Source organism: Gadus chalcogrammus, chromosome 6 (assembly GCF_026213295.1).
Source record: "Gadus chalcogrammus isolate NIFS_2021 chromosome 6, NIFS_Gcha_1.0, whole genome shotgun sequence".
NCBI classification, from domain to species: domain Eukaryota; kingdom Metazoa; phylum Chordata; class Actinopteri; order Gadiformes; family Gadidae; genus Gadus; species Gadus chalcogrammus.
In genome coordinates, this window is record NC_079417.1 from 302,528 (window position 1) to 327,151 (window position 24,624).

A 24,624-nucleotide genomic window follows, 5' to 3' on the forward strand; every position below is an offset into this window, starting at 1 on the left:
AAAAACGAAGCCAAAAGGGTATCAATAATTATCAAGTCAATTAAGTTGCTTGTTATTTTGGGGCACGTCATTATTTAATCTATATTTATTTCTTAGTTTCATAATAATAAATAATAATAATACATTTAATTTAGAGGCGCCTTTCAAAACACCCAAGGTCACCTTACAGAGCATATAGTCATCATACATTTTTTAAAAAACAAGACATTGTGGAAAAATAAATAAATAAATAAATAAATAAACATAAGCAATAAGAAATAAATACACACATCCAAGTAGAAGGAGGACGTAACGCAGGTTTTTCTTGGAAATATAAACGTTTGTATAGTCTTTAATTATTTATGGTGTAAATAAGTCGGTCATATCAGATCATATTTGGGCCGTTTTGATTATTCGAGTATTATTATGAAAAACATAACATTAGTCACATGACTTCAGGCTGTATCGCTCTCCGATTGGCTGGTGTATCGGTCTCTGATTGGCTGGTCTCGGCGTCGCACGTTTAGTGACGTCTTTCCGGTTAACGCAGCGCTCGAGGAACACGTGTGCAGTGTGTAACAACAGAACTCGGACTTTAGGACTCGTACCCGCAACTTTCTGTTTTCCCAGGTACCGCAGCATCCACCCGCCGCTCCACCATGGTGAAGCCGCGCTTCAAGGGGCGCAGCTCCATCAACACCTCCACCTCCAGCTCCAACCCTGGTGAGCGCCGTCCCACTCACAGTCACACTCACACACACACTCGGCTAATGCTAGCAGGTCCGGCTAACCTCCAGCTCAATCCGGGAGAGACAGCTCACAGCTCCACCCGCGGGGAGACGGCTCCAACCCGGGTGGAGAGGAGACGGCTCACGCCTCCACCCGGGGGTCGGGTTAGCGGACCTGTATCGCTTTAGACGATGCGTTGTTGGATGTTGTTGCTAAGGAGCGCTGCCTCGACCGTTTTAGCGGCAGTGATCGGGAATCTAACTCGGGTCGAATCTATGTAACCCAGTATGTGACGATACCACTATGGGACGATGCCAGTATTTAATCCAGTATGTGAGGATACCAGTATATAAACCAGTTTGTGTCCCTCCCAGACCGGCCCAAGGAGGCGGGGGCCACCAGCCTCCGAGACCGCTCCACCATCAAGAGGCTGAACATGTACCGGCAGAAGCAGCGATGGTGAGCCCCCCCCCCCCGGTCGGCCTGCCCTGCACCCAGCACACGTCGGGACCACTCAGTGTGTCTGTGTTGTGTGTCTCTGTGTTGTGTTGTGTGTCACTGTGTTGTGTTGTGTTGGGGGTCGTTGTGTTGTGTGTCACTGTGGTGTGTTTCACTGTGTTGGGTGTCGTTGTGTGTTTCACTGTGTTGTGTGTTTCACTGCGTTGGGTGTCGTTGTGTGTCACTGTGGTGTGTGTCACTGTGTTGGGTGTCATTGTGTCTCACTGTGGTGTGTGTCCCTGTGTTGGGTGTCATTGTCTGTCACTGTGATGTGTTACACTGTGTTGGGTGTCATTGTCTGTCACTGTGGTGTGTTTCACTGTGTTGGGTGTCATTGTCTGTCACTGTGGTGTGTTGGGTGTCACTGTGTTGGGTGTCATTGTCTGTCACTGTGGTGTGTCTCACTGTGTTGGGTGTCATTGTCTGTCACTGTGGTGTGTTTGGTGTCATTGTCTGTCACTGTGGTGTGTTTCACTGTGTTGGGTGTCATTGTCTGTCACTGTGGTGTGTTGTGTGTCACTGTGGTGTGTTTCACTGTGTTGGGTGTCATTGTCTGTCACTGTGGTGTGTTGGGTGTCACTGTGTTGGGTGTCATTGTCTGTCACTGTGGTGTGTTGGGTGTCACTGTGTTGGGTGTCATTGTCTGTCACTGTGGTGTGTCTCACTGTGTTTTGTGTCACTGTGGTGTGTCTCACTTTGTTGGGTGTCCCTTCCAGCGACAACAGAGGGAAGGTGATCCGGAACCTGTCGTTCCAGTCCTCCGTGACCCCCGGGACTGTAGCCCGCGTGGAGCCCAACATCAAGTGGTTCGGTGAGTCGCAGACCTCCATCCCTCAGAGACCTGTGCCCCCTGCTACGAACCTCGCTGAACATAACCAGGCTCTCTTGGGAAAACCTGTAACGACAGAGACGTCACTCGCGATCCGAGTTAAATGGTACTACGACGCTCACTTAGGATTCGATTAGTCGAGGTTTTCCGCTTTGTTTCACGTGAAAGGGGTGTTTATCGCATCATTTTACTTACCTTTACAAACTGGATAGATCAAGGTCTATTTCACTCAAGAGTAACAGATAGCTATATGGACCTCCTATGAGGAGTTCATAACTCAGATAACAGCTAGGGTTAACACATTTGCACATAATAAGGCTAGGGAGGCATGATGGCAAAAGAGAGCTGCCCGAAAGTGTACATTTGTAAGTGAAAAGTTTCTGCATATTGTCCATAAAATAACTGTGCCAAATGCAGAATTGTTCGCCGTTAATCCCAATGGAGTGATGAAGTTTTCAAAATGCATAAGCAATGGCCAACCTGCCTTATTCTATAATTTAGGAAATTCACTTTAATACACCCTACGTAAGAAATGGAAGTAAGAATTGGGAGTATTTAAGCTTCACATAAATGCGCATCACTTGGGAGACGAACCCTGCATGCAGAAATTCAAGACTGACGCGCTACCTCCACTCTCTTATGGAGACACAATGCGCAAGAGTAAGCATTGCCTACATTAGGTCCAACAAGGACGATCAAATAGCAAATACCCTCTAATGAGAACCTGTATCTTATAAAGAATATTCCCAGGCAATGCCAAGGGATCGATCCCGAAGACCCCCTGTCAGAGAGCCCCTGTACGATAGGCTCCGAGGTCCACGGGAACACCCAGTAATGGTGCCGGTGTTGTCAAAGGAGGGGCTAGGAAGCTGCGCATGGCGATCTTACCCGATAGACGTAGCTGAAAACCTGCTCCCGACCAGGTTGGGTTGACAGCATAAGTCACCATGGTGAGGCAGCGACGCTAAAAGAGCGACTTTCGTGTCCCAGCTAACCCAGGCTGTGAGCGCAACATAAATCGCTAACCCTCTAATGGAGGTTTGTAGTACAGGGCCTCCATCCCTCCCACCAGGGGGCCGGGGGACCTTTAGGGGACCTTTTTAGATGTTTACTTATGAGGACTTGTGTCCTCTCCTCAGCCTGTTGTCATGTTGTGGTCGTTGAATGGAGGGTTTCATAGAGTCACTGTTCTGTGTCCGCTGTTCTCCAGCCTGTTGATGATGTTGTTTGGTTCTGCACACAGCTGTTGGTATTCAGTGATGAGTTGAAGGTGAACTGGTCCCAGCAGCTCTCAGCCCCCTCAGTAGTTTAGTGTGTGCTGTACGCACTGAGACTGTTCTGTACCGGTGTTACTCATCATGGTCTCAAAGAACACGCTAACCTACTTATTATGTCTCTAATGGAGAGAGAGAGGGGTTTTAGAGAAAAGGGAGCGCCCGGTAGCCTATGAGCAGAGGTGGGCGTACTGCCTCCATCTTACCCTCTCACCCTCCGTGCCTCCAGCCAACACGCGGGTCATCAAGCAGTCGTCCCTGCAGAAGTTCCAGGAGGAGATGGGGCGCGTGCAGAAGGACCCGTACAGAGTGATCATGAGGAGGAGCAAGCTGCCCATGTCCCTTCTCCACGACCGCATCAAGGCCCACGTGAGTACCACCTCCACCCCCAGGATACACCTCCACCCCCAGGATACACCTCCACCCCCAGGAGATACACCCCCACCCCAGGAGATACACCCCCACCCACCAAGTCCTTTAGTTGTTTTGGTGGTTCGGAGGAAGGGAGAGGGGGTGCATCAGACTGAGATGGAGGTCCACAGAGACAGCATGTTCCAGTTGATGGTGTTTTGAGGGTTCTTGGATGCTGTAAACTCTGTGGTGGTAGATCTTCTTGTCTGTGGAGAGTCCCAACTCTGAGCCCTCCAGAGGATTCCAGATCCTTCATTGGTTCCGTCCGTGGCAGCACGGCCTCGTGATCGCTCTCGTACGCCCGGGGATTATTGAAACCCGCCGTTAAATGTCTGAAAATGAATTCCTGGCGTCCTAATGGGAGGGCAGGCCTGGTGTTGGGCGCCCGTCCCACTGATGTAACCGAGTTCATTCCTTGATACTTTGAGATGGATCGTGTTCCCGCTGCCTGTCTCCAGGAGCCCGGCGGTGTTGATCGGGTCAGGGGCCGCTCAGCTGGCCTTACGTTGCCAATAGCTTGTGCTGCTGCTAGGGGTGGCAATCTCTTGGCACCTCACGATTCGATTATGAGGTCAACGACTCGATTCTAAAACGATTAGCAATGCATCTCAAGGCAACAATGTTTTTTATGTACATTTCCATGGGTGTTTTTCTAAAATATATCTCTGCATCTCAGTTTGCTACTCAGAGTTCGCTAATCACTTCCTTATTTTGTGATGATCATTAAAGACATCAACAGATTAATTAACTTATCTAATTTTATTAGATATGTCATAGAACGTCATTTTTCCCAAATATGACGTTCTATGAACGATGCAATAATCAATGCAGCCTGCAGTACAACACGATATGGAAGTATGTAAAAAAATAGGTTGCAGTTTTCTTTTCTTTCTAATCTTTCTTTTCTATGGCATCAAAGAAAAAGCTGCTCTTGAATTAGGAGTTCTTGTGTCTGGCTGTGAGTTTTCGTGCATGCTATGCATAGGCTGAATCACAATCGTGTCAAGACAAATCAGATTGGCCAATGCACACTGAAGATAAATTAAATAATTTTAAATTACTAAATTTATCCCTCTCTGGCAGACAGGATGTTGTCAACGTCTTTGGAGGACTATTTCTGTGATCGCTTATTTTCCCGATAATGACCGGCGATTGCGATAAAAAAAAAATGTATTATGTTCTGTAATATTCCCTAAAAATGAATTTACATTATAACATCTTTATTGAACTATTGAATTGTAAAAGAAAGATAAATAGAAATTGTACTGATTTCCAGTCAGTTACGGTAACAATTCTTTATTTATTTTGCATATCGCGTTCTATTCCATCACGGTTGTGCTTGTATCAGGAGAGCTCTGCTGCGGTTCCCATGGTTATTGAGGAGGAGACAATTAGCATTTTTTTGTCTGCATGTTTTAATATTCTGCAAACAAGAACCGGTTTCTTGGAAGATACGGTTGTTAGGATCTTGATTTGTTACCATAACAGAAAATAACCCCTGTAGATATGGTCGAGGTTTAAACTGCCTGCTCCAGTGAATCAGCATGAATAACGTCTGTTTACCATGCCAAGGATTTCCTCTCCCTCTCCCCAGCTGGTGTCCTAACCTCCTCCTCCTCCTCCCCCCTCTAACCTCCTCCCCCCTCTAACGTCCTCCTCCCCCCTCTAACGTCCTCCTCCTCCTCCCTCTAACGTCCTCCTCCTCCTCCCCCCTCTAACGTCCTCCTCCTCCCCCTCTAACGTCCTCCTCCTCCTCCCCCCTCTAACGTCCTCCTCCTCCTCCCTCTAACGTCCTCCTCCTCCTCCCCCCTCTAACGTCCTCCTCCTCCTCCCCCCTCTAACGTCCTCCTCCTCCCCCTCTAACGTCCTCCTCCTCCTCCCCCCTCTAACGTCCTCCTCCTCCTCCCCCTCTAACGTCCTCCTCCTCCTCCCCCCTCTAACGTCCTCCTCCTCCCCCTCTAACGTCCTCCTCCTCCTCCCCCCTCTAACGTCCTCCTCCTCCTCCCCCCTCTAACGTCCTCCTCCTCCCCCCTCTAACGTCCTCCTCCTCCCCCTCTAACGTCCTCCTCCTCCCCCTCTAACGTCCTCCTCCTCCTCCCCCTCTAACGTCCTCCTCCTCCTCCCCCCTCTAACGTCCTCCTCCTCCTCCTCCCTCTAACGTCCTCCTCCTCCTCCCCCCTCTAACGTCCTCCTCCTCCCCCCTCTAACCTCCTCCTCCTCCCTCTAACCTCCTCCTCCCCCCTCTAACCTCCTCCTCCTCCCCCCTCTAACCTCCTCCTCCTCCCCCCTCTAACGTCCTCCTCCTCCTCCCCCCTCTAACGTCCTCCTCCTCCTCCCCCCTCTAACGTCCTCCTCCTCCTCCCCCCTCTAACGTCCTCCTCCTCCTCCTCCCCCCTCTAACGTCCTCCTTCTCCCCCCTCTAACGTCCTCCTCCTCCCCCCTCTAACGTCCTCCTCCTCCTCCCCCCTCTAACGTCCTCCTCCTCCTCCCCCCTCTAACGTCCTCCTCCTCCTCCTCCCTCCTCCTCCTCCTCCCCCCTCTAACGTCCTCCTCCTCCTCCCTCTAACGTCCTCCTCCTCCTCCTCCGCCCCCTCTAACGTCCTCCTCCTCCCCCTCTAACGTCCTCCTCCTCCTCCCCCCTCTAACGTCCTCCTCCTCCCCCCTCTAACGTCCTCCTCCTCCTCCTCCCTACTCCTCCTCCTCCCCCCTCTAACGTCCTCCTCCTCCCCCCTCTAACCTCCTCCTCCTCCTCCCCCTCTAACGTCCTCCTCCTCCCCCTCTAACGTCCTCCTCCTCCTCCCCCCTCTAACGTCCTCCTCCTCCCCCCTCTAACGTCCTCCTCCTCCCCCTCTAACGTCCTCCTCCTCCTCCCCCCTCTAACGTCCTCCTCCTCCCCCCTCTAACCTCCTCCTCCTCCCTCTAACCTCCTCCTCCCCCCTCTAACCTCCTCCTCCTACCCCCCTCTAACGTCCTCCTCCTCCTCCCCCCTCTAACGTCCTCCTCCTCCCCCCTCTAACGTCCTCCTCCTCCTCCTCCCTCTAACGTCCTCCTCCTCCTCCTCCCTCTAACGTCCTCCTCCTCCTCCCCCCTCTAACGTCCTCCTCCTCCCTCTAACCTCCTCCTCCTCCTCCTCCCCCCTCTAACGTCCTCCTCCTCCTCCTCCCTCTAACGTCCTCCTCCTCCTCCCTCTAACGTCCTCCTCCTCCTCCCCCCTCTAACGTCCTCCTCCTCCTCCTCCCCCCTCTAACGTCCTCCTCCTCCTCCTCCCTCTAACGTCCTCCTCCTCCTCCTCCTCCCTCTAACGTCCTCCTCCTCCCCCCTCTAACGTCCTCCTCCTCCTCCTCCTCCCTCTAACGTCCTCCTCCTCCTCCCTCTAACGTCCTCCTCCTCCTCCCTCTAACGTCCTCCTCCTCCTCCCCCCTCTAACGTCCTCCTCCTCCTCCCTCTAACGTCCTCCTCCTCCCCCCTCTAACGTCCTCCTCCTCCTCCCTCTAACGTCCTCCTCCTCCCCCCTCTAACGTCCTCCTCCTCCCCCCCTCTAACCTCCTCCTCCCCCCTCTAACGTCCTCCTCCTCCTCCCTCTAACGTCCTCCTCCTCCCCCCTCTAACGTCCTCCTCCCCCCTCTAACGTCCTCCTCCTCCTCCTCCTCCTCCTCCTCCCCCCTCTAACCTCCTCCTCCTCCTCCTCCTCCCCCCTCTAACCTCCTCCTCCTCCTCCTCCTCCTCCTCCTCCCCCCTCTAACCTCCTCCTCCTCCCCCCTCTAACCTCCTCCTCCTCCCCCCTATAGACCTCCTCCTCCTCCTCCCTCTAACCTCCTCCTCCTCCTCCCTCTACCCTCCTCCTCCCCCCTCTAACCTCCTCCTCCTCCCTCTAACCTCCTCCTCCCCCCTCTAACCTCCTCCTCCTCCCCCCTCTAACCTCCTCCTCCTCCCCCCTCTAACGTCCTCCTCCTCCTCCCCCCTCTAACGTCCTCCTCCTCCTCCCCCTCTAACGTCCTCCTCCTCCCCCCTCTAACGTCCTCCTCCTCCTCCCTCTAACGTCCTCCTCCTCCTCCCTCTAACGTCCTCCTCCTCCCCCCTCTAACGTCCTCCTCCTCCTCCCCCCTCTAACGTCCTCCTCCTCCTCCCCCCTCTAACGTCCTCCTCCTCCTCCCCCCTCTAACGTCCTCCTCCTCCTCCCTCTAACGTCCTCCTCCTCCCCCCTCTAACGTCCTCCTCCTCCTCCCCCCTCTAACGTCCTCCTCCTCCTCCCCCTCTAACGTCCTCCTCCTCCCCCTCTAACGTCCTCCTCCTCCCCCTCTAACTTCCTCCTCCTCCCCCTCTAACGTCCTCCTCCTCCCCCCTCTAACGTCCTCCTCCTCCTCCCCCCTCTAACGTCCTCCTCCTCCCCCCTCTAACGTCCTCCTCCTCCCCCCTCTAACGTCCTCCTCCTCCTCCTCCCCCCTCTATCGTCCTCCTCCTCCCCCCTCTAACGTCCTCCTCCCCCCTCTAACCTCCTCCTCCTCCTCCTCCCTCTAACGTCCTCCTCCTCCTCCTCCTCCCCTCTATCGTCCTCCTCCTCCTCCTCCCCCCTCTAACGTCCTCCTCCTCCCCCTCTAACGTCCTCCTCCTCCTCCCCCCTCTAATGTCCTCCTCCTCCCCCTCTAACGTCCTCCTCCTCCTCCCCCTCTAACGTCCTCCTCCTCCTCCCCCTCTAACGTCCTCCTCCTCCTCCCCCCTCTAACGTCCTCCTCCTCCTCCCTCTAACGTCCTCCTCCTCCTCCCCCTCTAACGTCCTCCTCCCCCTCTAACGTCCTCCTTCTCCCCCCCTCTAACGTCCTCCTCCTCCCCCTCTAACGTCCTCCTCCTCCTCCCCCTCTAACGTCCTCCTCCTCCTCCCCCCTCTAACGTCCTCCTCCTCCTCCCCCTCTAACGTCCTCCTCCCCCTCTAACGTCCTCCTCCTCCCCCTCTAACGTCCTCCTCCTCCTCCCCCACCTCCTCCTCCTCCTCCCCCACCTCCTCCTCCTCCTCCCCCACCTCGTCCTCCTCCTCCTCCCCCTCTAACGTCCTCCTCCTCCTCCCCCCTCTAACGTCCTCCTCCTCCCCCTCTAACGTCCTCCTCCTCCCCCCTCTAACGTCCTCCTCCTCCTCCCCCCTCTAACGTCCTCCTCCTCCTCCCTCTAACCTCCTCCTCCCCCTCTAACCTCCTCCTCCTCCCCCCTCTAACGTCCTCCTCCTCCTCCTCCTCCCTCTAACGTCCTCCTCCTCCTCCTCCCCCCTCTATCGTCCTCCTCCTCCCTCTAACGTCCTCCTCCCCCCTCTAACGTCCTCCTCCTCCCCCCTCTAACGTCCTCCTCCTCCTCCCTCTAACGTCCTCCTCCTCCTCCTCCCCTCTATCGTCCTCCTCCTCCTCCCTCTAACGTCCTCCTCCTCCTCCTCCCCTCTATCGTCCTCCTCCTCCCTCTAACGTCCTCCTCCCCCCTCTAACGTCCTCCTCCTCCTCCCTCTAACGTCCTCCTCCTCCTCCCTCTAACGTCCTCCTCCTCCTCCTCCTCCCTCTATCGTCCTCCTCCTCCTCCTCCCCTCTAACGTCCTCCTCCCCCCTCTAACGTCCTCCTCCTCCTCCCCCTCTAACGTCCTCCTCCTCCTCCTCCCCTCTAACGTCCTCCTCCCCCCTCTAACGTCCTCCTCCTTCTCCCCCCTCTAACGTCCTCCTCCTCCCCCTCTAACGTCCTCCTCCTCCTCCCCCACCTCCTCCTCCTCCCCCACCTCCTCCTCCTCCTCCCCCACCTCGTCCTCCTCCTCCTCCCCTCTAACGTCCTCCTCCTCCTCCCCCTCTAACGTCCTCCTCCCCCCTCTAACGTCCTCCTCCTCCTCCCCCTCTAACGTCCTCCTCCTTCTCCCCCCTCTAACGTCCTCCTCCTCCCCCTCTAACGTCCTCCTCCTCCTCCCCCACCTCCTCCTCCTCCCCCACCTCCTCCTCCTCCTCCCCCACCTCCTCCTCCTCCTCCTCCCCCCCTCTAACGTCCTCCCCCTCTAACGTCCTCCTCCTCCCCCTCTAATGTCCTCCTCCTCCTCCCCCCTCTAACGTCCTCCTCCTCCTCCCCCCTCTAACGTCCTCCTCCTCCTCCCCCCTCTAACTTCCTCCTCCTCCCCCTCTAACGTCCTCCTCCTCCCCCCTCTAACGTCCTCCTCCCCCCCCCCCCTCTAACGTCCTCCTCCTCCTCCCTCTAACGTCCTCCTCCTCCTCCTCCTCCTCCCCCCTCTAATGTCCTCCTCCTCCTCTCCTCCAGAACTCCAAGGTGCACATCCTTGACACCGAGGGCTTCCAGACCACCTTCGGCCCGCGGGCCCAGAGGAAGAGGCCCAGCCTGCTGGTGGAGGACGTCAAGGACCTGGTGGTGCGGGCGGAGGCCTCCGTCCTCTCCTACAGCGCCGACAAGGACCGCGACCTGGTCACCGAGGATTCAGGGGTCCGGTAAGGTCTAGTGCTCTGTAAACCAGGTCCCTCTAGTCTAGTGCACTGTAAACCAGGTCCCTCTAGTCTAGTCTAGTGCTCTGTAAACCAGGTCCCTCTAGTCTAGTGCTCTGTAAACCAGGTCCCTCTAGTCTAGTGCACTGTAAACCAGGTCCCTCTAGTCTAGTGCACTGTAAACCAGGTCCCTCTAGTCTAGTGCTCTGTAAACCAGGTCCCTCTAGTCTAGTGCTCTGTAAACCAGGTCCCTCTAGTCTAGTGCTCTGTAAACCAGGACCCTCTAGTCTAGTGCTCTGTAAACCAGGACCCTCTAGTCTAGTGCTCTGTAAACCAGGTCCCTCTAGTCTAGTACTCTGTAAACCAGGTCCCTCTAGTCTAGTGCTCTGTAAACCAGGTCCCTCTAGTCTAGTTCTCTGTAAACCAGGTCCCTCTAGTCTAGTGCTCTGTAAACCAGGCCCCTTAGTCTAGTGCTCTGTAAACCAGGTCCCTCTAGTCTAGTGCTCTGTAAACCAGGTCCCTCTAGTCTAGTGCTCTGTAAACCAGGTCCCTCTAGTCTAGTGCTCTGTAAACCAGGTCCCTCTAGTCTAGTGCTCTGTAAACCAGGTCCCTCTAGTCTAGTGCTCTGTAAACCAGGACCCTCTAGTCTAGTGCTCTGTAAACCAGGACCCTCTAGTCTAGTCTAGTGCTCTGTAAACCAGGTCCCTCTAGTCTAGTGCTCTGTAAACCAGGTCCCTCTAGTCTAGTGCTCTGTAAACCAGGCCCCTTAGTCTAGTGCTCTGTAAACCAGGTCCCTCTAGTCTAGTGCTCTGTAAACCAGGTCCCTCTAGTCTAGTGCTCTGTAAACCAGGTCCCTCTAGTCTAGTGCTCTGTAAACCAGGTCCCTCTAGTCTAGTGCTCTGTAAACCAGGTCCCTCTAGTCTAGTGCTCTGTAAACCAGGTCCCTCTAGTCTAGTGCTCTGTAAACAAGGTCCCTCTAGTCTAGTACTCTGTAAACCAGGTCCCTCTAGTCTAGTGCTCTGTAAACCAGGTCCCTCTAGTCTAGTGCTCTGTAAACCAGGACCCTCTAGTCTAGTGCTCTGTAAACCAGGTCCCTCTAGTCTAGTGCTCTGTAAACCAGGTCCCTCTAGTCTAGTGCTCTGTAAACCAGGTCCCTCTAGTCTAGTCTAGTGCTCTGTAAACCAGGTCCCTCTAGTCTAGTCTACTAGTGCTCTGTAAACCAGGTCCCTCTAGTCTAGTGCTCTGTAAACCAGGTTACATACCCTGCTCGAGTTAAATCACGAGCAGGGGGGGACGGTCATGAGGAAGAGGAGGATGGGGATGATGAAGTGAACCCTGTCTCTCCAGGGAGGAGGTGCGCGAAGAGATCTTCAAGAAGGGCCAGTCCAAGAGGATCTGGGGAGAGCTGTACAAGGTACGGTATCACTGCTACTGTTTCACACACGCATTAACACACCTGATGGAGGGAGGTGATTGGCGGGTCCTGTGATTGATTGGCGGGTCCTGTGATTGGGGGTTCCTGTGATTGATTGGCGGTTCCTGTGATTGATTGGCGGTTCCTGTGATTGATTGGCGGTTCCTGTGATTGATTGGCGGTTCCTGTGATTGATTGGCGGTTCCTGTGATTGATTGGCGGTTCCTGTGATTGATTGGCGGGTCCTGTGATTGATTGCCGGGTCCTGTGATTGATTGCCGGGTCCTGTTCCCTAGGTGATTGACTCGTCCGACGTGGTGATCCAGGTCCTGGACGCCCGGGACCCAATGGGCACGCGCTCCCAGAGTATCGAGACGTACATGAAGAAGGAGAAGCCATGGAAACACCTCATCTTCGTCCTCAACAAGTGTGACCTCATCCCAACCTGGGTCACGGTAGGTCACCTCTGAAGACCTTTCCTGACCAGCCAATCAGAGCTGACGTTACCCTGAACCTTACTGAACAGTTTCTGCATTATTAGATGAGTATGTGAAAAGGTCCCTACAGTATTCCATGAGGACCGGTGTTTAGCCCCCCAGGACTGCACAGGAGTACTGGGTACAACACACCGTCAGTAGGGGAGGCCACACTGTATCCATGACCATGAACCCCGCCCTTGTTGTTGTGTATCCATGACCATGAACCCCGCCCTTATTGTTGTGTATCCATGACCAAGAACCCCGCCCTTGTTGTTGTGTATCCATGACCATGAACCCCCCCCTTGTTGTTGTGTATCTATGACCATGAACCCCGCCCTTGTTGTTGTGTATCTATGACCATGAACCCCCCCCTTGTTGTTGTGTATGACCATGAACCCCGCCCTTGTTGTTGTGTATCCATGACCATGAACCCCGCCCTTGTTGTTGTGTATCCATGACGATGAACCCCGCCCTTGTTGTTGTGTATCCATGACGATGAACCCCACCCTTGTTGTTGCTATAGAAACGCTGGGTGGCCATTCTCTCTGCCATTAACCCCACCCTGGCCTTCCACGCCAGCCTCACCAACTCCTTCGGCAAAGGCTGCCTCATTCAGCTGCTCCGGCAGTTCGGCAAGGTGAGCCTCACCCTCCACCTCCACCCGCTGACGTAGATCTCTGTAGGGGGCCACTTCAGCAGACTGACGTAGAGCATCTCCTCCTCCCCCCCCAGCTCCACACTGATAAGAAGCAGATCAGCGTTGGGTTCATCGGCTACCCAAACGTGGGGAAGAGCTCCGTCATCAACACCCTGAGGTCCAAGAAGGTCTGCAACGTGGCGCCCATCGCCGGGGAGACCAAGGTACTGTACCGCCCTCCCCCCCCCACCCCCAGCTATATACAGACAGACCCCCCCCCCCCCCATCTCCAGCTATATACAGACAGACCCCCCCCCCCATCTCCAGCTATATACAGACAGACCCCCCCCCTCACCCATGTCTCTCTACGGTCTTGTCTCTCTAGGTGTGGCAGTACTCTGATGCTCCGGGTCTTGTCTCTCTACGGTCTTGTCTCTCTAGGTGTGGCAGTACTCTGATGCTCCGGGTCTTGTCTCTCTACGGTCTTGTCTCTCTAGGTGTGGCAGTACTCTGATGCTCCGGGTCTTGTCTCTCTACGTTCTTGTCTCTCTACGGTCTTGTCTCTCTAGGTGTGGCAGTACCCTGATGCTCTGGGTCTTGTCTCTCTACGGTCTTGTCTCTCTAGGTGTGGCAGTACTCTGATGCTCCGGGTCTTGTCTCTCTACGGTCTTGTCTCTCTAGGTTTGGCAGTACCCTGATGCTCTGGGTCTTGTCTCTCTACGGTCTTGTCTCTTTAGGTGTGGCAGTACATCACTCTGATGCGCCGTATCTTCCTCATCGACTGCCCGGGCGTGGTGTACCCGTCTGAGGACAGCGAGTCAGACATCGTCCTGAAGGGAGTGGTGAGTTCAGCCACAATGATCGTCTTGTTATTATTCTTTGAGCTGCTCTGTAGTCTAGGTCGGTAACCATTAGACCGCCTGCGCTGAACGCCTGCATCATGTTCTCCTCAGGTCCAAGTGGAGAAGATCAAGCACCCAGAGGAGCACATCCCGGCCGTCCTGGAGCGGGCCAAGCCCGAGTACATCCAGAAGACCTACCGCATCCCCACCTGGAGCTCCCCAGAGGACTTCCTGGAGAAACTGGCCTTCCGCACCGGGAAGCTGCACAAGGTCAGCAGGGGGCCGGGCTTTACCGCAGATCACCTCCCTATCTGAAGGCCCCCACCCAGGAGATGGTCTCCCATCAGCTCGTTAAGAATCAGTGGCTCGTTAGTGACCCAAGCTCATAGATAAACCAGTCGATCATAGATAAACAGTGTTGTTAATAATAATTAGCTTTTTAAGAATCAGCTTTTAATAACCAGTGGCTTGTTAAAGGAGAAATCCGGGGTAAAATGGATCTGGGATATGATTGGTATGATAACGAGTTGGAATGTTCGTTTGGCAGCAAAAAAGTGCATATAGACGCATTCTTAAGTTGGCTGATTTCAGCCGATTCTACCAAAACGCTATTAACGATAGGGTATGTCTCATGGTAAAAACTAAATCGCTATTTTAAACCACTTACAAGGCTAGAAGTAGCCCTACACTTATTTGGTAGTATAATAAGGGTCTTGACATATAAAACGAGGCATTGATAACTTTGTAAGTGACAGATTGATATTAAAAATGACATTTTATACAGACAATACCATCCGTAGTTCACCTGTCGACGCCATCTTGTCTTTAAGACTCGATAGGTAGATTGGTGAACACAGAGCTTGTGACATCCGTCAACAACACGCAAGCCCTGTGTTCGCCAATCTACCTATCGAGTCTTAAAAACAAGATGGCATCGATGGTTGAGCTACTGATGGTATTGTGTGTATAAAATGTCTTGTAATAAACCATCCATTGACACCGGATTTCTCCTTTGACTACCAGTGGTATTTAAATAGGCAGCGGCAGCATGATATGTGATCATAGGGCTGTTGTGTTGCAGGGCGGAGAACCAGACATTGTCACGGTCTCTAAGATGGTGCTCAACGATTGGCAGAGGGGACGCATCCCGTTCTTCGTGAAACCGCCAGGACCCGATAACGACCCGGAGGTGAGAACCGGTGGAACCATATGGCGGGGATGACGTCATCGTGACGGTGTGATGACGTCATCGTGACGGTGTGATGACGTCATCGTGAGGGTGTGATGACGTCATCGTGAGGGTGTGATTCCATCATTGCGACATTGTGACGGCGTCATCGTGACGGTGTGACGGCGTCATCGTGACGTTGTGACGGCGTCGTGATGGCGACATGGCGTCATAGTGACGTGTGACAGCGTTATTGTGACTGGGTGATGGCGCCATCGTGATGTGTGACAGCGTCATAGTGACGTTGCGATGGTTTCATTGTGCGGTGTTATGACGTCATCGTGATGGTGTGACGGCGTCATCGTGACTGCAGCGTGATGACGTCATCGTGGCCTCTTCATGTCTATCTTTGGGTTGTTCTGGAGGCTAGTGTTTCATCCATGTTGTGTGATGTGAACTTTGAGAAGGTCATTGTGTTATTCGTTCATCCTTTCCTTTGGGTGTGTCGGCTGTGTGCTGCCTCCTAGAAATCAATCAATATTCAGGAAAACGACCAACTATTGTATTAGTATGGACGCTAGCTGCTAAAAGAGAATGAAGGGAGGAGACCTGACCATGGATGTGATGTGACTCCTGCAGGGCAAGGAGAAGGAGGCCGCTGCACCTGGGGCTGAGGTGCAGGTGCAGGAGGAGCAGCAGCAGCAGCAGCAGGAGGAGCAGCAGGAGGGGGAGGAGGAGGTGGCGGCCATGCCCGCAGAGCAGGAGGCCCAGGAGAGATGTAAGGAGAAGCAGAAGGAGCAGGTCCAGAAGATTCTGGCCGGCGTGCGTCAGAACTTTGGGAAGATCTCGGTGGCGCCGGAGTTCAACGACGAGGACCTGGACCCCGTGGAGATGGCCGACCTCGACCCCTCCGACTTCTCCGACGTGGAGGAGGAGGAGGATGAGGAGGATGCTGGAGAGGAGGAGAAGGAGGAGGAGCAGCAGGAGCAGCAGGAGGAGCAGGCTGCAGCAGGGGGACAGGCGGGGCGGCCCAGCACCGCGGCAGCAGGGGTGACCAAAGGCCCCAGCAACACGATCCGTCAGCTGGACGAGAAGATCGCAAAATACAAGCAGTTCCTGGACCGCGCCAAGTCCAAACGCTTCTCTGCCATCCGGTACGTCCCACAGCCAGGGCCTATCCCTCCTTCCTCTCTGTGGCCCCTAGGAGCCAGGGCCATCCCTCTAGGAGCCAGGGCCTATCCCTCCTCTCTGGCCCCTAGGAGCCAGGGCCTATCCCTCCTCTCTGGCCCCTAGGAGCACCTGAGATGTGTTATTGTGAGAGGCTCCATGTGGTGCCGGTGCTGCCTAATCAACGGCCTGTCTTCAATAAGGGCCTCAGCCCTGGCAGGGTGCGCAACGCTACATCACAGGCTGCGCGCGGCCCCGTGTGGCGGGAGGCCAGTCAGCCGCCAGCTTCCAGCGGCCTTGATGCGCCGCTAATGTTCTCTCTCTCTCTGCACAGGATTCCAAAGGGGCTGTCAAGCAAAGTGTTAGCAGACGACAAACCCAAACAAGATGAGAAGCAAGCCCATATTAAAGGTAGGTCTACACACATCCCCCCCACCCCTACCACCTGCTAGTGCCCTTATCGTTGGGGAATGTCCCAGCATCAGCCTGGTTAACGCTCAGTGCTCTGTTCCCAGCTGTGATCGAGAGGTCAAAGAAGAGGAGGGCGGGGGAGGAGGAAACCCCGGCCGCGGCCAAGATGACCTCCAAACAGGTGACCTCTTCCTCCTCATCACGGCCTGTAAACCATGGTGGACGTGAATCTAATATACAACAGAGTGTAAATGTAGCGACAGCGGGGTCGTGGAGGGAACCTGCACTGACGCCTTCCACTCTCTCTCTCTCTCCCAGAGACGCGCAGCCGAGCGGGCGAGCAAGCTGAAGGTGGGCGCGCGTTACTACGAGACGCACAACGTCAAGAACAAGAACCGGGACAAGAAGATGCCCGTGTTGGAGGGCAAGAAGGGCAAGAAGGCAAAGCGCTAGAGGAACGCTGTGGACACTAACAGGCCTTCACACAGCCTGCTGGCGGACTGACAGGGAGGAGTCCTAAGAGGAGCTCTCATTGGTGGAGGGGTGGGGGCGTGGCTCTCTGAGCCTTTTGTTTAATGGGTTCCCTGAGTGCACACTTAATGTGTGGAGGTGAAATGTGTCCTCCATCAAGTGGACTGATGGAGGGCACATTTCAGCTCAGTGGAGTGTGCACTCCAGAGCCTTCTGTTGGAGCCTCAGGGGGCAGATAAGGACTCATTAATCCACCTCTAGACACATGTCTGACCCACGCGCCCGCTGGCATCTCGACAACCTTTCAAGTCTCAGAGAAAACGATAACTTGTGCTGTAAAAAGATATTTACACCCAGAGACCCACAATGTGTTGAATGTTTTTTATAAATCTGCGTCCAGGCCTTAAATGAGGTCAGGTGTCTTGTGTCGGAGGATCTCATTTCTTTGGAGTGATGGTTACTTCCAGCTGGGCCTGCAATGAGAACATTCTTTAAATGCTAACGTGGAAAAAAATAATAAAAAAACCTGTCATTTCAATGTAAACTACATTACTCTTTCAAATAAAAAGCTATTTTAAATAAAGTGGTTGTAAATGTTGAAAGGAGGGGGTCATGCGTCACCTTGAGCTGCTGGTTGGTCCTCTTGAGGAACTGGATCTCCTCACCGTGCTTCCTCTCCTCGGTCTGGCGGATCTCCAGCTCTCTCTTCTCCACCGCCTCACATCTGGCCTTCTGCTCGCTCAGCTGATGCTCCAAGTCCTGCTTCTCCAGCTCCAGCTCCCTGAGCTACAGACCAGGAACCATCAACAGACCACTGAGCTACAGACCAGGAACCATCAACAGAGCACTGAGCTACAGACCAGGAACCATCAACAGAGCACTGAGCTACAGACCAGGAACCATCAACAGACCACTGAGCTACAGACCAGGAACCATCAACAGACCACTGAGCTACAGACCAGGCACCATCAACAGACCACTGAGCTACAGACCAGGAACCATCAACAGGAGGCCACTGAGCTACAGGGCAGGAACCATCAACAGAGCACTGAGCTACAGACCAGGAACCATCAACAGGCCACTGAGCTACAGGGCAGGAACCATCAACAGACCAGGAACAATCAACAGGCCACTGAGCTACAGACCAGGAACCAACAGACCAGGAACAATCAACAGGCCACTGAGCTACAGACCAGGAACCATCAACAGGCCACTGAGCTACAGACCAGGAACCATCAACAGACCACTGAGCTACAGACCAGGAACCATCAACAGAGCACTGAGCTACAGACCAGGAACCATCAACAGGAGGCCACTGAGCTACAGGGCAGGAACCATCAACTGAGCTACAGACCAGGAACCATCAACAGGGCAGGAACCATCAACAGACCAGGAACAATCAACAGGCCACTGAGCTACAGACCAGGAACCATCAACAGACCAGGAAAAATCAACAGGCCACTGAGCTACAGACCAGGAACCATCAACAGGCCACTGAGCTACAGACCAGGAACCATCAACAGACCAGGAACAATCAACAGGCCACTGAGCTACAGACCAGGAACCATCAACACCACTGAGCTACTGAGTAGACCAGGAACCATCAACAGAGCACTGAGCTACAGACCAGGAACCATCAACAGGCCACTGAGCTACAGGGCAGGAACCATCAACAGACCAGGAACAATCAACAGGCCACTGAGCTACAGACCAGGAACCATCAACAGACCAGGAACAATCAACAGGCCACTGAGCTACAGACCAGGAACCATCAACAGGCCACTGAGCTACAGACCAGGAACCATCAACCGACCAGGAACAATCAACAGGCCACTGAGCTACAGACCAGGAACCATAAACAGACCAGGAGCCATCAACAGACCAGGAACAATCAACAGACCACTGAGCTACAGACCAGGAACCATTAACACCACTGAGCTACAGACCAGGGACCATCAACAGGCCACTGAGCTACAGACCAGGGACCATCAACACCCCTGAGCTAAAGACCAGGAACCATCAACAGGCCACTGAGCTACAGACCAGGAACCATCAACAGGCCACTGACCTACAGACCAGGAACCATCAACAGGCCACTGAGCTACAGACCAGGAACCATCAACAGATCACTGAGCTACAGACCAGGAACCATCAACAGACCCGGAACCATCAACAGGCCACTGAGCTACAAACCAGGAACCATCAACACCAGTGAGCTACAGACCAGGGAGGGACCATCAACAGAGCACTGAGCTACAGACCAGGAACCATCAACACCACTGAGCTACAGACCAGGAACCATCAACAGACCACTGAGCTACAGACCAGGAAACATCAACCGACCAGGAACCATCAACAGACCACTGAGCTACAGACCAGGAACCATCAACAGGCCACTTAGCTACAGACCAGGAACCATCAACAGACCAGGAGCCATCAACACCACTGAGCAGCAGACCAGGAATAATCTACACAACAGGAATCAACACATCATGTCGGGAACCATCAACACAACAGACCAATAAAACCATCAACACAACAAGAACATCAACACAACAGACCAGGAACCATAAACAATAGGCCAATGAACAAAAAAAAAAGGAACCATCAACAAAAGAGACCAGGAACCATCAACAGACCAATGAGCTACAAGACCAGGAACCATCAACACAACAGAACAATGAGCTATAACACCAGGAACCATCAACACAACAGAACAATGAGCTATAACACCAGGAACCATCAACACCATAGGCTAAGGCAGTCCTTACAACCAGTACTGGATGCTAGCTGACCCCTAGCTCTCTACTGTACGCTAGCTGACCCCTAGCTCTCTACTGGACGCTAGCTGACCCCTAGCTCTCTACTGGACGCTAGCTGACCCCTAGCTCTCTACTGGACGCTAGCTGACCCCTAGCTCTCTACTGGATGCTAGCTGACCTTTAGCTCTCTACTGGATGCTAGCTGACCCCTAGCTCTCTACTGGACGCTAGCTGACCCCTAGCTCTCTACTGGACGCTAGCTGACCCCTAGCTCTCTACTGGACGCTAGCTATCCCCAACTTCTCTACTGGACGCTAGCTGACCCCTAGCTCTCTACTGGACGCTAGCTGACCCCTAGCTCTCTACTGGACGCTAGCTGACCCCTAGCTCTCTACTGGACGCTAGCTGACCCCTAGCTCTCTACTGGACGCTAGCTGACCCCTAGCTCTCTACTGGACGCTAGCTGACCTCTAGCTCTCTACTGGATGCTAGCTGACCCCTAGCTCTCTACTGGACGCTAGCTGACCCCTAGCTCTCTACTGGACGCTAGCTGACCCCTAGCTCTCTACTGGACGCTAGCTATCCCCAACTTCTCTACTGGACGCTAGCTGACCCCTAGCTCTCTACTGGACGCTAGCTGACCTCTAGCTCTCTACTGGACGCTAGCTGACCCCTAGCTCTCTACTGGACGCTAGCTGACCCCTAGCTCTCTACTGGACGCTAGCTGACCCCTAGCTCTCTACTGGACGCTAGCTGACCCCTAGCTCTCTACTGGACGCTAGCTGACCCCTAGCTCTCTACTGGACGCTAGCTGACCCCTAGCTCTCTACTGGACGCTAGCTGACCCCTAGCTCTCTACTGGACGCTAGCTGACCCCTAGCTCTCTACTGGACGCTAGCTGACCCCTAGCTCTCTACTGGACGCTAGCTGACCCCTAGCTCTCTACTGGACGCTAGCTGACCCCTAGCTCTCTACTGGACGCTAGCTGGCCCTTAGCTCTCTGCAGTGTGTGCTAGTTGACCCTTAGCTCTCTGCAGTGTGTGCTAGTTGACCCTAGCTCTCTCTGCCTCTCTCTCTCTCTCTCTCTCTCACCCGTGTCTCCATGTCGCTCTTGCCCTGCTCGGCCTGCAGGGCCTTGCGGACCCCGAACGCCATGCTGCTCTCGTACAGCGTCTGGTAGGCCGCCACTGTCATGCGGATCTCGTTGCGGATGCGTAGAAGCAAGACGCCGCGCTCCGCACAGTTGATGGTCACCTGACGGATCAGCTCGTCTGAGGGTCAGAGGTCACAGTTGCTGGTCACCTGACGGAACTGCTCGTCTTAGGGTCAGAGGTCAGGGTAAGGAGGCAGCTGTTTGATTCTACTACAGAGGGCCCAGTATGACTCCAGTCTACCCAGTGGACCAACGGGCGGCTGGTTGTGATGGGTGATGGAGCCCTGGTGATCTAGAAGCACTAGGAGATATCAGGTGTAGCTCATGTGGACAGAGCCCCCAGTCAGGGTCTGGGGGCTCTGTCCACCCCCAGTCAGGGTCCGGGGGTCGCCTCCAGGCCCCAGCAGGCGGTCCTCACCAAAGCACTGTCCGTACAGCTCTCGGCGGACGGGGCAGATGCCGGTCTCGCGGGCCTGCCGCCGCCCCAGCAGCGCGTCCAGCTGGTCCGTGAGCTGCACCACGTCGGAGCGTGTGCAGGGGGTGCTCGACACCTGCTGCACCCACAGCTGGCCCGCCTCCGCCCACTCCCTGCGAACACACAGCACCTCAGCAGGCGGAGCTCACAGACCTACAGCGCCGCCGAGAGCCACTGGACGCTGACATCAGACAAGCGGATACAACTATAGAAGGAGCTTCACTCTGTTAGTGACCATGGGGCCAGATAGGAGCCCAATGACTAGTGGGGTCACCCAGTGGGTGGGGTCACCCAGTGGGTGGGGTGTATACCCAGTGGGTGGGGTGTGGGGTGGGGTGTATACCCAGTGGGTGGGGTATATACCCAGTGGGTGGGGTGTCACCCAGTGTGGTGTCACCCAGTGGGTGGGGTGTATACCCATTGGGTGGTGTCACCCAGTGGGTGGGGTGTATACCCAGTGGGTGGGGTATATACCCAGTGGGTGGGGTGTCACCCAGTGTGGTGTCACCCAGTGGGTGGGGTACACCCAGTGGCTGGTGTCACCCAGTGGGTGGGGTATACCTGGGGGGCAGCAGGGCGTTGAGGACCTCCTCCGTCTGCTGTCTAGGGGCGTCGGCCCCGGGGGATCGGGGGGGCGGGGGGACCGGGCCGGACAGGGGGGGCTGCTGGGGGCTGGGCTTCAGAGACCGTGCCTACACACACACACACACACACACACACACACACACACCACACACACACACACACACACACACACACACACACACAAATACAGACAGGCACACAAATACAAAGATAGTCACACACAAACATGTATGAGCCCAGAATCGAGATTTGTTGAGCCGGTCAGAGCGGTTTATTGAGCCGCTTCAGAGCGGTTTTCTGGTTCAGGTTCCTCTCCGTCCTACCTTGGGGGTCTTCCGGTCCGCGGTTCTTTCCACGGCTCTGCTCTGCAGGACCGGGGTGTCGTACCTCAGCAGGGACTCCGCCGGGGGGATCATTCTGATGACTTTAACTCACTTTCTACGGCGGGAGAAACAGTAAATACTCGACGCTTCACCTGTGACTCTGACTGTTGATGTCGTCATGGTTACCAGCAGAACGTACGCTCATCACGTTGACCGTTAATGGTGCCATGGTTACCAGCCGTCCGGTAGCGCATGCGCTCTGCTACCCGCCTGAACTGGGGTCAGCTGGAGGCTGAAACGTCGTCCGTACTCATGCTATAGTGGTATAATTAATACTGTACGCGGCCTTCACTTCTCAGCTCATTCAAACTGGGATAAAGAATAAATAAAGAATAAATGAAGGATGAATAAAGAACAAATAAAGAAGGCCCCGAGTGGTGGCGGAACCATCAGTCGGGGAAGGGACTGGGACGTCGGAGACTGTTTCCTGCGCACCACCGGAAGTGGAAACGAAACAGCGTTTACACAATAGAAGTTTTGGTGTTTAGAGTTTTACCTTCATTGTGTATAAAATCACATTTCTGGACGCTATGATAAACGTTTAGTTCAATATAAACCAGGTTAGTCGCGTTGCTTTAAGATGGAGAAAGAGAGGAGACGGAGGCGGGAATCCCCGCCGCGGGAGGCGAGGGTGAGAATCAAACAGGAGAGAGCGAGTCCCGCGCGGAGACCGAGACCCCCCCGGTCCCGGTCCCCCAGCCCAAGAACCCGACAACGTTCCCGGTCCCTCAGCCCCAGACCCCGACCCCGGTCCGCCAGCCCGAGTCCCCCCCGCAGGAGGAGCAGCAGGTTGGTTGTTCAGGATCACTGTCCACACAGCATGTGGTTCAGGAGGTAGAGCGGGGCGGCTGGTAACCGGGAGGTTGATGGTTCGATCCCCGGCTCCTCCTATCTGAGTGTCGAGGAGTCCCTGAGCAAGACGCCTCACTCTGACTGCTCATAACGAGCTTGCTGTCGCATTGAGGGCTGATTCCGCCGTCGTTGTGTCAACGTGTGGTTGAATGGGTGAATGTGAGGCAGTGTTGTAAAGTGCTTTGAGAGGTTGGTTAGAAGAGCGGATACATGCAGTCTCTTTAACACGTCACACGGTGATGAAGCTCTACTGGTCCCCAGAGGTCAAACTTTAATGTAACTGTACATTACACTATGCGTGTAAAAGCAGCACTGAAATAATTAGCTTCAAATCAACCATTTCGCCTAGGCATGTGTGAACTGGCTGTACACAATGTAACGTACATTACATTGTGTACAGCCAGCCGTCGGTCACTGAGTCGAACCATTAGTTTTCCATATTCTAATTATTTAATTGATTCAGGGAATCCGATCCTTTGTTTACCTCGTCCAGATCGCCTGTCAGACCGCGGGATCGATCCCCGACCAAGAGGGAGAGGTCTCCCCCCAAGAGGGAGAGGTCTCCCCCCAAGAAGGAGAGGTCTCCCCCCAGGAGGGGCAGCCGGTCCCCTCGGAACCAGAGGGGTGGGAGTCCCCACCGGGGGGGAGACGCCAGGATCAAACGGGTGAGGAGACCCCCAGTCATAGCTGTACCCCTCCTGTACCCCTCCTGTACTGCGACTGTAACTGTTGACTATGTATTGAAGAGGGTCTCTGCAGACCCCCAGCTGGTCACCGTGCTGACACTGGTTCTCCTGACAGGAGCGGGAGCCTCACCGGGGGGGGGGCCGCAGAGCCTCCCCGGGGGGGGGGCCGCGGAGCCTCCCCGGGGAGGGGGCGCCGAGCCTCACCGAGCGGGGGCCGTCGGGGCTGAGGACCAGCGCGTGCGGAGCGACCCCCCCCCGGAGCGGAGGAGCCGGTGGGAGACGGACCGACCGCCACGGGAGCGCGGGGGCCGGTGGGACGCGCCGCGAGGCGGGCCGGCCCCCCAGGAGCAGCAGGAGGAGCGGCAGCAGCACGACGAGCGGCGGAGGGAGGCCCGGGCGCGCAGGGAGGAAGAGGAGGGGGCGGGGGCCTTCGGGGTGCCCCAGGAGGGGGGCGAGGGCGGCGACGACCCCCCTCCCGACAAGGAGAAGCCCGACTTCGGGCTGTCGGGGGCGCTGACGGAGGACACCAACACCTTCAGGGGCGTGGTCATCAAGTACAACGAGCCCCCCGAGGCGCGTATCCCCAAGCGGCGCTGGCGCCTGTACCCCTTCAAGAACGACGAGCCGCTGCCCGTGATGTACGTCCACCGGCAGAGCGCCTACCTGCTGGGCCGCGACAGGAAGATCGCCGACATCTCCATCGACCACCCCTCCTGCTCCAAGCAGCACGCCATCTTCCAGTACAGGTGACCTGACCCACCCGGGAGGGGGAGGGACGGGGGAGGGACGGGGAGGGATGGGGGAGGGACGGGGGAGGGATGGGACAGGGGGAGGGACGGGGAGGGACAGGGGAGGGGAGGGACGGGACCGGGGGAGGGACGGGACCGGGGGAGGGACGGGGGGGGGGCGGGGGAGGGACCAGGGGAGGGACCGGGGAGGGACGGGGGGGGACGGGGGAGGGACCAGG

The 24,624-nt window shown here is 55.3% G+C and overlaps 3 protein-coding genes across 3 annotated transcripts in view; 1 reads left to right on the forward strand and 2 right to left on the reverse strand.

The window, feature by feature from the left end:
- The window catches only part of rspo1 (R-spondin 1), a 129,573-nt gene that overhangs the window by 70,890 nt on the left and 34,059 nt on the right, over positions 1–24,624 (reverse strand). The window lies entirely within an intron of this gene.
- Positions 501–17,344, forward strand: LOC130384651 (nucleolar GTP-binding protein 2-like). The gene is made up of 16 exons (XM_056592944.1): positions 501–702; positions 1,083–1,167; positions 1,923–2,017; positions 3,539–3,678; positions 9,994–10,178; positions 11,520–11,586; positions 11,883–12,041; positions 12,589–12,702; positions 12,798–12,926; positions 13,440–13,544; positions 13,656–13,814; positions 14,626–14,733; positions 15,352–15,866; positions 16,214–16,290; positions 16,395–16,471; positions 16,609–17,344. Exons 1-16 carry the CDS (start codon positions 639–641, stop codon positions 16,741–16,743), a joined length of 2,214 nt encoding a protein of 737 aa, XP_056448919.1. The 5' UTR covers positions 501–638; the 3' UTR covers positions 16,744–17,344.
- Positions 17,075–22,882, reverse strand: LOC130384653 (axonemal dynein light intermediate polypeptide 1-like). The gene is made up of 6 exons (XM_056592947.1): positions 22,060–22,882; positions 21,713–21,843; positions 21,095–21,264; positions 20,616–20,794; positions 17,383–17,547; positions 17,075–17,234 (listed from the first exon to the last, which is right to left on the reverse strand). The coding sequence occupies exons 1-6, from the start codon at positions 22,150–22,152 to the stop codon at positions 17,199–17,201; spliced, it is 774 nt and encodes a 257-aa protein (XP_056448922.1). The 5' UTR covers positions 22,153–22,882; the 3' UTR covers positions 17,075–17,198.

What these genes read in the sequence shown, in the direction of transcription:
- LOC130384651 (XM_056592944.1), top strand. Translation starts at nt 639, where the DNA reads ATGGTGAAGCCGCGCTTCAAGGGGCGCAGCTCCATCAACACCTCCACC. An exon ending in CACCTCCAGCTCCAACCCTG is followed by an intron (nt 703 to 1,082) that starts GTGAGCGCCGTC and finishes TGTCCCTCCCAG; the next exon opens with ACCGGCCCAAGGAGGCGGGG. An exon ending in ACGACCGCATCAAGGCCCAC is followed by an intron (nt 3,679 to 9,993) that starts GTGAGTACCACC and finishes CCTCTCCTCCAG; the next exon opens with AACTCCAAGGTGCACATCCT.
- LOC130384653 (XM_056592947.1), bottom strand. Translation starts at nt 22,152, where the DNA reads ATGATCCCCCCGGCGGAGTCCCTGCTGAGGTACGACACCCCGGTCCTG. An exon ending in CGGACCGGAAGACCCCCAAG is followed by an intron (nt 21,844 to 22,059) that starts GTAGGACGGAGA and finishes GTGTGTGTGTAG; the next exon opens with GCACGGTCTCTGAAGCCCAG. An exon ending in GCTGTACGGACAGTGCTTTG is followed by an intron (nt 20,795 to 21,094) that starts GTGAGGACCGCC and finishes TCTGACCCTCAG; the next exon opens with ACGAGCTGATCCGTCAGGTG.